This window comes from Scatophagus argus, chromosome 17, assembly GCF_020382885.2.
Source record: "Scatophagus argus isolate fScaArg1 chromosome 17, fScaArg1.pri, whole genome shotgun sequence".
NCBI classification, from domain to species: Eukaryota; Metazoa; Chordata; class Actinopteri; family Scatophagidae; genus Scatophagus; species Scatophagus argus.
Window position 1 is genome coordinate 18,883,029 of NC_058509.1, and position 15,324 is coordinate 18,898,352.

At 41.1% G+C, this 15,324-nt stretch overlaps 1 protein-coding gene across 1 annotated transcript in view; it reads right to left on the bottom strand.

Annotated features, from left to right (window-relative positions):
* The window catches only part of ptprua (protein tyrosine phosphatase receptor type Ua), a 186,547-nt gene that overhangs the window by 93,438 nt on the left and 77,785 nt on the right, over positions 1 to 15,324 (bottom strand). The window contains exon 3 of the mRNA XM_046417582.1: positions 470 to 741. Coding sequence (XP_046273538.1) covers positions 470 to 741 — 272 coding nt within the window. The remainder of the gene's footprint in view (positions 1 to 469; positions 742 to 15,324) is intronic.

A 15,324-nucleotide genomic window follows, 5' to 3' on the forward strand; every position in this document is an offset into this window, starting at 1 on the left:
ACACTGTGGAAGATGCTCTGTGCAAGTAGAGTTCCATGCATCTCCCCATACAACATGTAGTGCTCAAACTAAGATAGACAGTCTGACAGACATTGGCCACTAAAATGTTACATTGTATTTATGATCAAATATGTCCTTCCCTAGTCTAGAAAATGGGGTTCATTAAGCAAAAAACAATCAGATGATCACAGGGAATTCTGCCCTTGAAGCTTTCCAAGGCTTCAATCAGTTTTGTGTGACTGCAAATGGAGTTGATTACGTGACGCAGTGGGGAGTGTCCAGGTCGAGAAAAGCCAAACAACTCCTCCAATCTTGGTAGATTACGTGGTATTGATGAAGAATCCAGAACAGGTTTTCCAAGAGACACTGAATACATGTATGAAAACGTAACTACTTCCACATCAGTGATGGTGGAGACAATGTCTGCAGGCCAATGCTGTCTTCATATACTGTGTGTAAAGGTTCGTACCTGGTATTCACTAGGCCAGAAAGTGCTCACGGCGAGCTCCACTTGGTGCCACTGGCGTCCCTGGGAGCCTGAAATATTCCAGACTGCACTGCCCTTGGGGCCCCCGTTAACCCGGATGTAGACCTGCAGTTCCCCGGGGCTGTGGCCATCACGGCTGTACAGGAAGTAGCTGAACTGGATGCAGTGGGTGTCATTCTCGCTTAGCGGGAGGAGGAGCAGCTGAGCCCGCTGGCCACCGAAATGCTGCGAGGAATTGACCATCATGAAGGACCCTGGGTGAGGAGACAGAAAATAAGGACGCATGAGAGGACTATTCAAGCATCAATTTAAATACTGCTGAAGTTACAGATAAGTTATTATTGGCAGACTATCAGAGACAGCCTACTGGAGAGAACAGATAAAGAATAGTTTTAACATTTAGTCCTGATAAAACAGATTGACCTTGCCTGACAAAGACAAACAGCAGCTATTTCAGCATTTTCACCAGCCAGGCGGCGCTGAGTGACCTGAGACATAAAAAATAACAAGATCCAACTCTTTGGGCTTCACCTGTAACACCTCAACCCAGGATAGATATGTCATGTTAGTTTTCAACCGCTCTAGAATGACTGCTTCTTTTTTTATTTTTAAACCCTGAGAGCCAAAGTTGACAGGCGCAAGGTTGTTACCCAGAACATCCGTGTGATTCTTTCTGGCTATCTGTACTTGGTCTGTCTCTTCTTCTCCCTGCTTCCCGCTTCCACACGACTTCCATCAGTTTTGCAGCATTGCCTCAGATCTGGTGCGCTCAAATCTGCAGAACTAGATGTCAGATTGGGCTTTCATTCTGGACGGCGGCTCACAGATCCACTGCTGGCTCTCTCATCCCCTGGCCACGAGAAGAGCGCCATATTAGAGGAAGGCAGCCGAAATAAAGGGGAAGCTTTGTCTTTGACTGTGGCCTTCACAGCTTTAGGAGGTTCAAGTAAGAAAAAAAAAGTTTGGCAAAACTGATGTTTTCGTGCCTACTCTACACTAAAACTAACAAATTTTATGTTATTTCAACGTGAAATGTGAAACCAATCACAACTAGACCTATTATATACCACAAAGCCCCAGCTGAATGAACGTGATGTAGTGTCTTTGACTAACTGTTGTTGATTGCAGGAAAGCAATGTCCACTGCAACAAATTATTGGAAATTAATTACTTTCAATAAAAAATTCTTCCTTCATTCTTTCAGCATTATTCAAGAGTAAAAGAAAATGTTAACATTGTGGCATCTGCAAAAGTCGTTGACAACTGAGGGATGAAAAGAGGTGCAATGAAAAAAAAACCTCAAGTGTGTGATTTTATAGTCATAAAAGTTCTATAATTCATTCCAGAAACGTTAAAGATGAAACTTTGGGCTTCCAGAGTTGAGTATGTAGAAGAAACAAAATTTGCTGCCCTAATTGGTTTCCACTTTCTGTTTGCCCATTTCACACTGACATTGTTCTTAAATTGTAACTTCATACAAACAAATCATGGAGATAAACACAATGAGACAACAGGACTGGAAGTTAGCTGTCTGTGTTTATTACCTTGGACTGGTTCAAGTGGCCTTGGGGATCACATGCTCTCCTCCCTAACTTCTAACCTTCCACTCGTCATCAACAGGTCGACTCTTTGATGCTGGCAGCAGGAGAGACAGTGCATGCTAATTGCACACATAACCTTCACGATCAAGTGCGGTGCTCGCTGCCGCTCGACATGGCCGAGGCGGAACAGGCGCAGGCGGCGGGATCGTGGGTAGTGTAGTCACCGAGGTACTGTAGCTGAGCGAGAGTACAATCAGAGCCCTGCCTCTCGCCATTAATCACACTGACGCGGTTATTAGGCCATAATGGCAGCCGAGGGAATGCTTAAACCAGAGAGATGGCTGTAATACTGGCACGCTGACATGCAGGACGCATATCAGAAGACACACACACACACACAAACTGAGTCCTCTCTCTCTCTCGCTCTCTCTCTCATATACACACTCAGTTTACAGGCCCAAAAGCAGACTCGGATCCTGCTGACCTTTCCAAAAGTGGCATCCTGTTTCAGCTCTCCCATCATTCCTCCTCTCATCATCTTATTTGCTTTTTTTTAATCTTCTTCCTCTACCTCCCTTTTCAGCTCCACTGCTTCCATTCTACAGCAAGTTGATTCTCCAACAAGCGTGAAAAAAAATATCACTGATTTCGGTTTATTAAGAGGTGATGTGTGGAATCGCTTTCACCAAGGAGAAGAGACATTCCAGAGGGTAAGTGCCTTAATTTCTTAAGAATTTAAGCAAAACTGTTTATTTAGACAAAAACAAATGTGAATTTTGTGTTCTCAAGTCAGTTGCATCATTTGCTACTCAAAAGCAAGACGCCAGGAGCCAGGAGTCTGCTTTAATGTGTGGCAGGGAGTGCGCATCTTTTGCACGGCCAGAATTACAGAAGAACTTTTGATTTCTTTCATCAGTTCCTCAGCTTAAAGAAATCTAAAAAGGAAGTAAAAAAAAAAAGAAGAAAGAAACAGGTCAAAAGCCGGGTCAGATCCGCAGACAATCTGGATGTAAAGAGATTTAAAATGCATGTCACAAAGCCTCCATGACCACTGTCCGCTCCCTCCCTCTGCTCCATCTTTCCTGCCCCAAAAGCAAGGATGAAACGTCAAACTGCCAGAAATATCCTGTGATAACAAGCAGCTGCTGTCCTTTGAGATCTCGCTGTATTCTTGGACAACGCTGATATTTTTCTCTCCCTCACCTGCTTGCAGGCGAAGGCGGGCAGGCTGTGGCTTAGCCCCCGTTTCCCCCCCTCCCTGTCACCACTGTTGCTTTGATGTGCCGGTTCTCAGGGGGGCTCTGTGGCTAAATTGCTTTTTCTTCAGCTATGAGAGCTGGACCCCTTCATTGTTGGAGGGCAAGTCTCCAACTGTCCCCATAACAAGACTGTATTGTGAAGAGTGAGGGGGAGACACTGAAGAAACATAGCTTCAAAGCTGTTTGTCTCATTATATTCAAATATCTTTAAGCAACTCATGGTAAAACCAAATACAGATACATCCTCTGCAAATATTGCTTTTTTTGTTTTGTTTTTTTTACTCAGCTGAAGCCACCTAGTGGTTTTAAAGGTGAAGGGCAGTCTAGTAAAATGGTTTGTCTGTATGGGGATTTAAACACACCTTGAAATAGCCTCCTTTCTTTCTGAAAGTGAAAGTCGAGGCTGCTGCACTACATGTGGTTGCAGTGCATGCCAGTTAGATTTTTCCCATATGAAATGAAATGTGTTTATTTTAGGTCTGCAAAACATCAACGGTCATCAACACAAGCGAAGTAAAAAATTCATAAACTAACAATCCAACAATCCAAAGGCCTGGAATGACTTTTTTTCTGACAGGTGGGATGTGATACTGACTGGTGTTAAGCCCTGAAGCCCAGGAAATATCTTTTTTCGGAACTTCTTTCTATAATTGAGAGGATCGTCTGACTATCAGCTGATGGCAACCTCATAAACTGGCAACTGAACATAGAGGACACAAAGAGAGACAAACAGAGACAGAGAGAGAGCAACATTAAGTTGTGTTTGGGTTGTGTTTATGGCTTCTTGATGATTGCAAGTCTACTCTTTACTCTCTTTGTATCTCTGTTTTGACCACTGTCTACTTCTGAGAAAAAAATGTTTGGCTAGTAAATGTAAATGTGGCTTGTTACCTAGTCGTGGATCAGCGGTTAGGGTGTCGGACCCGTAACCGGTGGATCGCTGGTTCGATTCCCCGTCCCGGTGTCCATGGCTGAGGTACCCTTGAGCAAGGTACCTAACCCCCACTGCTCCCCGGGCGCTGCACGCGGTCGCCCACTGCCCCGGGTTTGCTGTGTGTGTGTGCACGTCACTTGGGTGGGTTAAATGCAGAGAACAAATTTCGTTGGAGTGAGTTCCCTCCAATGACAAGATATGTCACTTTCCTTTTCCTTAAATGTGTCTGTCTGCTGTTTGAGGTTTTCAAGCTTTTCTGATGGCAAATCGCCTGGAAAAGAGCTTGATGAAAGCAGAGAAATCAGCCTGAAAACAAACAATGAGCAAAAAGATGCAATATACTGTAGGCTGAGGGGAGCTGTGTGCTTCTACAGACAGCCTGTCCACTTCCTATCAATCCTATTGTACCGAAACTTGGTTGTAATTCATCGAGGGAGCACACACGAGGTAGTCCTCAATGAACGGGAGTGAGTGGAGCTAAGTAGCTAAAATTGATATATGCAGCTACTTCTGGACAAAAACAGCCAAATTTTGTTTTAGTTTTTGCAAATATAGTATTGATTATATATCAGGATTGAAAAGAAAAAATACCTGTACCTAAACTGTTTTTCTTACAGGGCAGGCGGTTTTGCTCATAAAGCGTTAGCATTCTGCTAATGCATGCTGATTGGTCTTGTTTACAACTAGCAATGTTAGGCTAACTTTAGTTATCATTACATGAACATAAACACAATAATACGTTTTTGTTTTTTGTGTATTACGGTCCTTATGCATTTTCCTAATAATAGCTCCATCAGACATCAGCAGCGTGTTTAAAACAAAACACAAACTTGCATGATTGATGCGTAGAACTAACACGGCGAATGCCACAAACTGGCGTATATGCTTAAATAATAATACAGAAAGGTATTTCATCACAAAAAAGCTGTGAAAATTTAATCTCTAGTCTCTATCTCTAGTCTCTACTGCTTATACTGAAAACATAAGGAAAATTGGCATAAATTATTTTTTTACACCATAATAGTTACATTTTGGGGCTACACCTCCATAAGACCCCATTCATTTTGAACTATCTTGCGAGTGCCCCTTATGTAATTTATATTAGAGTTTCTTTGGCTGTGAGGTCGTGTGTCTGTGAGTTTGTCACTACAGTTGACAAACAAGACATTTACTGGTGAGATCAGTGGTTTCAAACAGTTGCTAATGACCATTAATATCAAAGTATATACAAGCAGCAAAGTATATCTGCAACTGCAGAGAGGAATTATAGAGTTGGGCAATAATTAAATCACTATGAGTAATATACCCCTCAGACTGTCATTTGAGTCATGTCACTTGAGTTCATGTAAAATATAGATTTAGAGTCAAATGGTGCAAATGCTGGTTTTAAGCAATAAAATGGTATCATTTTCTGTTTGTTTTTTGGGTGAAGTACAGAGAAAATATTAAATATATCAACTGAGGAAGGTTAGCACACTGGCACAAAACAAGTCCAATGTCTTGCTTCATTTTATCTTGATGGAGTAAGACAACATGACTGATGCAGTCATTGGAAGCTTGATAAAATTCTGAAAGATTTTACTGTCTCTGATGACCTTAACTCAATATCCTTGAGGACACACATTTGCACAGAGACACACAGTATGTACGCATGCACAGGTTGATGTGAAGTATAACAAAAAAAAAGACCCAATGCAGAGAAATTCTCCATAAATCCATAAAAGCTGATAAGGCTCCATCTATTTCTCCCATGACCCAGCCAAGGGCGAGGGAACATGCATTAAGAGATTAGGGGACGGCCTCAGCTCCCTGAATTCATATCAGAATGTGGGGTGGGAACCTGAGTCATAGGTCTGCCTGTCTTTATCACACTTACACTAAGAATAAACGAAGAGGAGCTGAAAGTGGAAAGGAGGGGTGGGGAAGTGTAGGAAAGAGGGAGAGATAGCAAGGGCTTTTATCTTTATGTTTGTCTCTGTCATTTTTCGTTAGCTTTCCTCCGCTGCCATCAATAAAACTTTATATAACTTGGGCAGCCCTATTTTACACAATGATAAAACCAAGTTTCTTTGGGAAAAGGCCAAGCAAAACCTGGTGTATTTTAATCAAATTTTTATCTAACATTTTCTACCTCCCACCACCGCCTCCGCCACTGCGAATAACAGTTATCAGTCTTGTTTCTGGAGATGTTGATCGAGGCTGTGTGATTGGTGAGAGCAAGCCTGACTATTTTACTTGACCCATCTCCTCCAGGGCATCTGCAGAAGGTCATCCAAGATTTTCAATTTGGTCTTTCAGATCTTCATTTGCTTTCTGTCTTTTATTCTTTTTTTTTTCTTCTGATATTGCAACCCGGAGCCACGCCGACCTCAGATGATATTGCACGTACGCTCACAAAGTGAAGTGCGGCGAGCGTAGATGATTGGGAGGGTACAGATTGGTCTCACTGTGTGCTCCTCTTTGTATCTCTAGCTGTAGTGTGTGATCTGTTCTGCTGGCAGGAACACTGGGGCTGGGGCTTGTTTACTGGAGCCAAAAGGCAATGCAGATTTTGGCATTTACAAAAAGTGACACAGTGCTTACACCGTGCAAATGGGAAATCTGCAAACCAACAGCAGCTGGTCATGAATGCGACACTGACAGAGCCTAAACGCCCCACAAACAATACAAGTCTGACTGCAGCTGACAACTCGAGCTAATGAATTCCCCAGGTAAAACTCCAGAGCCCAGCAGACAACCTGGAGACCGCTGACAACAACAGAGTCATTATGGTGTTTTTACAATGATGCTTCCAAGATGCACAGATTAGGACCACATACTGAGTAAAGTGTGCCAACAATGCGCACCTCTCATTTTCCATGCTAATGCTACATCACATGGAGGGGTAATGCCTGAACGACTGTTCTGTGTATGCTGCATGATTACACACACATTATTCCTGTGTTTGAGAGGAACTGATTCACTGCCAGATCCTGATACATGAGTCAAATATTAGCACGTAAAAACAATATACCTGGTTTGTTTTGGTTCATTGGTACCAGGCTCATCAGCACTCCTGTTATTGACTTGTTTAGTCTTAGAGTCTAGTTAGTCTTTAGTCTTCCCACATCTGTGACCAACCATGTAAATTTCACATTGACAAAAGACAGCTCTTTGACAACACTCTTAGAGGTTATTATAACATTTTAGTTCAGAGTGTTTTTCCGTGAAAATTGACAGAATCCATTCATTTTGGTTTCAGAAAGTGTCTGAAACCCACATCTCTTCATGTTCAAGTGATACAGCCTTCTAGCGACGGTGATAATCACAACGCTGTGGACAGTGGGACAGGATTTCCTCAGTTCCTGTTTATTATTGATTGCTCTGTATGCGGATGGGGAGGGGAAACTACAGTTATTATTGTGTAAAGAACTCTGTGTTACGTCTTACTTGTATGAAAAATGCTATACAAAATAAAGTCTGAACTGAATGATTGATTCAGAGATCTCAGCAATTACTTTGCACAGTACAGTGTTATCAAAACAGAAGAATGGCTGGAGCTAAAAAAGTGAAACCCAAGTTGTAATAATAAATTGTAGTTTCTATTTAAAGTCTAAGAATAGAAAACACAGCTCATTGTGTTTGGGGTTAGATTTGCTGTCCAAGCTTTTGCCATGCATTTATAACTGGCAAGAAATATTTCATATCATCAGTGTGTACTTTCAAGTTAGTGTAGTACTAAACATGCTTTTGCTCAGTAAATATTTAAATATTTTTTTTACAAAAAAAATGAAATTCAAAGGGGTCCAGTTAGAGAAAAGATTCTGAAGCAAAGGTCTAGAAAATCGTAATGTCCAACTTGTATTATGGTTCAATGCCATATAAAATATTTTATTTCCTGTGCCCTCAGTTTGTTTGTTCAAAACATCTTCTGTGTTTCGTCTTGTATGGCTCTTCAAATTGCCACGTTCAGCAATCACAGGTGCTCTCAGATATGAGACACTGCCTTGAACTGCCCGTGGGAACATGTAAACATCTAGTCTCGATTAAAGGATCTGTGTGTTTCCACTGTTTATGTTTTCCTTTTTAAAGCACTTCATGTGAAATTACTTTTCTCTGACCCGCTTATTCCTCCGACTGTTGTCTCCTGGCTTGTCTTTTGCCCGCATGCGCATCAAGTCGTGACGTTTATTGGAAGGCAAATATTTGATTTGATTAGTCATGCCTCAAACTGGAATGGAAGGTGTGGTGCTTTTGAATGCAAAAAAAAAAAAAAGAAAGAAAAGAAAAAAAGTTGGAATTGTTTCATACCAATTTTTCAAATATTACCTGACCACTATTTTTCAAGCACCGTTTTCAAAGCAATTATTTCAGCAGCCTCAAATAAAAAGAAAATCTATAAAACATGAATGGCTGTCGCAAAAAAATATGCTCATTTTATACTTCTCAGGCTCAATTACTGTTTGTAAAAAACAATCATAGCACTGTATCAGCAGGAGGAGAGCCATCTGACTGGCTGCCTGTGGCCAACAAAGATAAAAAGTTCTGTTGTGGCCACCTTTTCTCACTGACAATCTTGTTTAATGACACAGTCTCACGGCCTCCTCAGAAGTGGTGCTCAGAAAGAAAAGATGAACTTCTAGCTGTTGCTTGAAACATGGATTCAGAGTTTTCCGCAAAATAAATTCAACCCTGATCCTTACCTCGACTCTAAACACTGGTCCTAAGTCCAGAGTCCAGGCTGCCTGACTAACTTGAGTGGATGGAAGTGGACTCAGGATGCGAGGGAATCTTTTCAGGGGCAAAAATCAATAGTGCATTAGCAGCCACCCAGTGACAATGTGTGGGCTGGCTGTCCTGCCTCATACCACCACCGAATCTCCTCCTTTCTGCTGCATCTTGATATATATGACCCGCCCTCAGCCTCTTCATCCAACTCCTGTGATCTACTGTTTGTTTCATCTCGCCATCCCGGAGGCCTTTAGGGGAGCTGGTGCTCTCTCTCTCTCTCTCTCTCTCTGCTCATCATGCCAGTATTCCTCCCTCTCTCTGTCCTATTTCTGCGAGGTTTCTCTGCTCATTTCAGCAAACAGAGTATGTTATTTCCCGGGCCCTGCTACTTTCCTTTGCTGTCTCTTGCTGTAGAAGATCGGGGCCTGTGCAGGGACATCCTAGACTGACAGGTAGAGTAGCAAGGAGCTCTCCCCCGAGGACGTTCCCGCCCTCTACAGAGCAGTGTATAGAGTTTTAGACTACATCGACCAGCGCACATGGTGCTCGAAAAGGCAGGAGACTGTAGAAGAAGAAGAAGAATCCTTTCTCTTGCTGTGCTTACCATTGTGAGAATTATCAAACTTGAGACTATCACACGCCACTAATTCACAACTAGGTGTGAGCACGATAACACCGAGGGCAACATAGTCCAAAGTTAATATTACAAAGACCGATCATTGTGTTTTTACATAGTTTACACATTTATAGGGAGCCCGATAAATATGTAATGGAACCAAAGGGTGAATCTGAGGGCTTGTGAGAAACATAACAACTTAAAATGAAAGAAAAAAAGATATATATATATATACAGTATATATATATTCATTTTTATCATTGCTCTGCTTTTTTTGTTGTGAAACGCTTGTAGGTTTACATCTGAGAACGCTTTGGATGGTCTACACACAACTGATAGATGTTTATGATGAGGGTTAGCAAATATGCTTGGCTGTGATGAAGGTACACACCAAGACGCACACATAATAAACAGTAACAATAAATAAATAATAATAACAATAAATAGCATCAGTTAAGACAAAGCCACCACAAGTGAGTTTTAAGAAGAGATCTGCCTGAATGAGATCATCCAGCAGGGAGTTCCACAGCTGAGGCGTCCAGACAGTAAAAGCCTGGCCAAGTAGTAGGGCCTTGCCAGAGCATCTTAAGCAGATCACAGACAGGCTAGGCTTTGAAAACAATGGGTTAAAATCCATTCTAAAACTCGCTGGTAACCAGTGAAGGGAAACAAGGATTTCTGTTACGTGGTCACTTTTAGTATGTGTTAAAAGTCTGTCAGCAGCGTTTTCTATCAACAGCAGTCTATGGATACTACCCCTGCTAATTCCAGGATCAAAAGCATCGCAGTAGTCGAGTCTTGAAGAGATAAAAGCATGGATGACCTTTTCTAAGTCTGCAGAGGAAAGGAATTACCTGATCTTGGTTAGCTGTCTCGGGACTGAACTACTTTAGTCGTCAAAGGACAAGTCTGGGTCAAAGATAACACCAAGGTTGTGGGCTTCTTTTTGAACACTGTTAGATAAGGCACTCAGACTAGAGGAGAAATCATTAATGCTGCCAGAACTGAGGCCACAGGGGGTAGTTATGATTGCACCTGATTTGGAATAACTTTACATTCCATTTTTAATTCAGTGAGGCATACAGGACATCGTACAGGATGCATCGAGATTTGGCCCAGAGGTATCATGCAAATGGTAAACAAAAGGGGACCAAAAATGGATCCTTACGCAACCCTACAAAATAAAGGCGCAGGAAGAGGAGTCTCCAAACATTACAGACAAGAACCTGTTTCATGGATAGCAGATGAGCCAATTCAGTGCCATATCACTGATGCCAACACAGTTTTTGGACATGTAATTAAGACATTGGGGTCCACTGTATCAAAGGCGGAACTGAGCTGGTGCAGTGCTGTGTGGACAGAGCGTTCTTTTGGTGATCATAAAAGAATCAGTTGAGTGGAGACAACTGTTTTCTAAAATCTTTGATAAAAATGGCATCTTAGATATGGGTCTAAAATTACTTAAAAAAGAGGACTTCAGGACTACAGAGGGCTTCTTTAAAAGGTGGCAAACAGTGGCATGTTTAAAATTAGAGGCAAAGTACAAGTAGACAGAGAACGGTTAATAATGGCTAAAATAGCTGGACCACCTGTCTGAAATACAGCTTTTAAAAACAGTTGCAGTGCATTGTCTGGCTGATTTAGACAATGCAACACCTTCAATGAAGTGTGTTAATGTAAAAGGTGGGAGAAGTGGCATGGAGCTCTCTGAGTGTTGAAAGTGCTTCCAAATATGCACCATTTTATTATTAAACTAATTAAGAAAGTCTTCACATCTGTCCTAGGTGGGTTCCCCTGGCTGGCTAGGCAAGGAGTCAAGCACAGAGTTTATGGTTTTAAAAAAGATTCTGCAGTTGTGACCATGTTAAGCAATCAGACCTTGCTACCTTGATTGTACACTCATGGGGGGAAATTAAACCTTTCAGAGAAGCAAAGGAGGCTCTGAGTTTAACCTCTTTTCATTTTGGCTCTGTCTTCCTTCATTGTTGCTTATAGCTTCTTAATTCAAGACAGGGAGGACAGGTTCTGCTTTTTACATCTGATTGGGGGTATACAATTTAAAATGTTCATACACACACTGCGGTTTGGCCACAATTTGGCTAGAATTAAAAAGTGGATTTGAGGATGTCAGAGCTTGATTCAAGCATCATTCACAAAGAAACTGTGGAAGACCACATGTGTGTGTCCTTTGTCATTGTTGGGCTGCGTCACATATTGTTAGTGAGTTCAAACAATCTGAAGGTTTGATAAAATCAGAAGTGTGCACAGAAGACGAAGGACAGCAAACTATGGAGCAACTAAAATGGTTTATGTGTACAACTGCAAGGCCACCCCTTTAGCCTGTCATTGCATGATGGTGGAAAAATAAATATTCTGGAGGGAAATGACTCAGTAAGTAAACCAGAGGATTAATCTAAGACTCAGTAATGATAAAAAAATAATAATAATAATAAATAAAAACAATAATATTGGTCATGATAAAATCCTGACAGATTTAATGGCAAGAGATCTTACACTGAGAAAACAGAGAGCAGGGATGGAGGAAGTGGTTTTAACTGGGATCACACTGTTTCTTTGTGGACTGCGAGTTAATTTTGTTATTGCACACTGCCTTTCAGTGATCCTAATAGAAAGGAATGAATAAGTGAGGGTGCACAAACACAGAAACAAAACCAGCACCAGCAGGACCCACACTGTTGGGGACAAGGCTTTGAAATATAGAGCCAGGATGTTGGGCAGAGTCTTGCTGGGGAAACCATCAATTTAGCCTCAAAGCAATAAAGTTAATTAAATTAAAATTCAATTCTTCTGTTGCTTTCCTGCTAGGATACAACCCATCATATTTAAACAAGTTCTGCTCGGTCTAAAAGGAGTCAAAATGATTTGTGAAACACAGTCCAGTCCAAAACTTTTGCTTCTACACATGCACACTTAAAGACAGCTAAAACTTTCAGATGTGAATCTGAATCTGAAGATAACACACCAATTAACATATCGCTCACATACGGATTTCAAGCTGGTCTTTGTAAATTGAAATTTTTGCTATGAGTTTATGGCCAAGTGCAGGTGAGCTGAGTGATTGATTACCTGAGTTGACGTTTGCATGGGGGGGGGGGCGCACAGAGGGAAGAACAGCAGGACAGTAAGGTGAAAGACAAGAGGTGGCTGACACCAAGCAGGGCAGGCAGTCAGGCTCCAACAGCAGTAACAAATGGGATGTTTGAATCCCGGGGTGGAGGGGACCCAAAACCAAGGTGAGACTCATCGAGGGAGTCCAGCTGGCAACTTAAGAATATTTAAACCATATTACGATACAGAAATATGTGGAATTATAGACCATGCAGTCAGTCAAAAAGCATTTTAAAGTAGTGCACACTCACCAAATATGAATATTCAAAGGTTTTCCCCTCCACTTTATTTTATTTTTTGATTTATAATTCTGTGCAAATGAAATCATGGTTTTCTACCTCACTTAAAAGATCATTTTTTGACATCAGTTTTGACATTAGATCTTTTAGTAGTGTTTTGTTGGCTGTTTTGCTTTGGATTCACCGACAGCGGATGTGGATACAATAAATATTTACGGTTGGCAACCTGTCACTGTAACCATCACATTGTCCACGATTGAAAAAAAAAAAAAGCTAAAAATGAAAAATATAAGAAAGAAATACATTAGGTGATGTGTTTCTTTAACTTATTGTTTATCTGCTTTGAAATGTCACATAGCCACTTCCCTGATAACAACTAATGGATGTGACTGAGAAAACATAAAAATGCATCTACTTTAGACAGATGTATTATCATTTTTGTTGATAAGCCCTAATGGGTCTGTCTGTGTGCTGAAAAGAGAAGCAAGTGGCTGTAATGTAAAAGGCTCCATCAGAGTCAAGACCATGAAATCTCCCAGACATCAAGTTGTACAAAGAGGTGAGGGAAAGAGTTGAGTTACAACATCCTGTAAGTGCAAGGCACACTACACAATGCAACATGAGAACAAGTGCTCAGGTGGAGTAACCAGAGGTAAGAGGAGGAAGAGGCTGATCGATAAAAGTTGGTCCTGCAGAGGAGCAGTCCTGGGTCCTCAGCTTCTATGCTGCTTGGCAAAGACAAACCATTCCCCAAACCCATCTCCTCTTAAGATAAGCACATTTCTTGGCTGTATTTGCCCTTCACTGATAGGGGCCCTGAGAAGTGGGTGGGAAGTTTGAGGCCAATAGCCTAGGATCAGATTTCCATCAGTTGGTGCAGTGCAGCATCTGTGAGGAAGAGGAGGAGGGGAGTATCGGATCTGCCAAGCTGGATCAAGGCCCATTGCAGGTTCCGCTGCCACCTACCCCCGCCATCCACCTCCACACACAGAGTGGCTGTGATAAGGCCCTATCTGTTACTGTCCTACTGCGCGCCAGTGGCGGATATGGAAAGTTAAAGTACATCTGGAGGTGAGAGGCGACCATCTGGTCTGGCTCACCTTCAAGATGCAAAGACCAGCACTTGTTTCTTTCCACCTGTTCCTTCCTTAGCCCAGCCACAAAGCCCTGACCCCAGGAAGATGCTGTCAGCCAGGGTTAGCGTGGGCAGAAAAACGGTGAAATGTTGGATGTGGAATCTGAAACAACAGCAGCAATGCCTGGGAGTTTGACAATAAGAGGTAGTGCTTGCCTGAAGCACGGGTTCGGCCACAGATACAAATACTCTCTGACTGAAGCTGCTGACAGCTGTGAGTTTGTGCCAAACACTAAATCCTTTCAACTCACAAAAGTATGGGGCATTTCCCCAAGAATTTCATTCAAAAAAGCCACATTAATATGAAGACCTAAAGACGTAAGAATTAAATAGATAAACAAGAGATTATGAAGGAAGTAGTCATATCATTAAAATAAATACACATAATTATGAAGTGCTCAAAAAAACTCCAGTTCATTGCGCATATTATTACTATACACCTTTTAATACCAATGCTATTATTATACTTACTTTACTATACAATACTTACTAAAAATGTCAATTTCAATTGCAAAAAATAATTGACCAATGCGGTGACTTAATGAAACACTGGTGAAACACCAGCATTTCTTCATATGAGGAATAGCTAGCAGGAGCTGAAGAATTGTTTTTACTTGGAATATGGAATATCACTTGAATAAAGTATTGGACTAAATTAAACTGTCAAAAAGATCATTAGGTGGAGGCAATAGAGGAGTCTCAGTAGTCAATAGAGGCAGAAATACTTCATTGCAGCACCTATTCTGTTTTATGAAAAGAAGAAGAAAAAATAGCAACTTAGCCGGTCTATTATGTCATTGTTGTTGCTACCACAGTGCTCGCATAAGGTAGCATTTCCCCAAAAAACATGCAATTCATGTACTACTAAAAATCCCACATACTATTTTAGTGTTAGTATTTTGACAGAGCCTGTTATGTGACAAGCTGTTTGTAAAGTATTACTGGAGGTATTAGGTTTTTTCAGGGTCATATTTTTTATTTGCATTTATTTTTATGATTATCTCTTTAATAATGTTTTATTTAGATTTGAATGCATCTTGTCTCCATGCTTTTTAAAAAATAAATAAATAATTAATTAATAAGTTCTACAAAAAAAAAACTACAGCACCATAACATCAAAGGTAGCAGACCTTTACTGGCTGACAGTTCATTCTTTATATCAATAAGTACAACATTATCCCTTTAAACTATTTTAAGGTACTTAAATTCCCAAATGAAAATCATCAAGTGACTAAAGATTAATATGAACAAATATGTTTGCTTGTTTTCTTTATT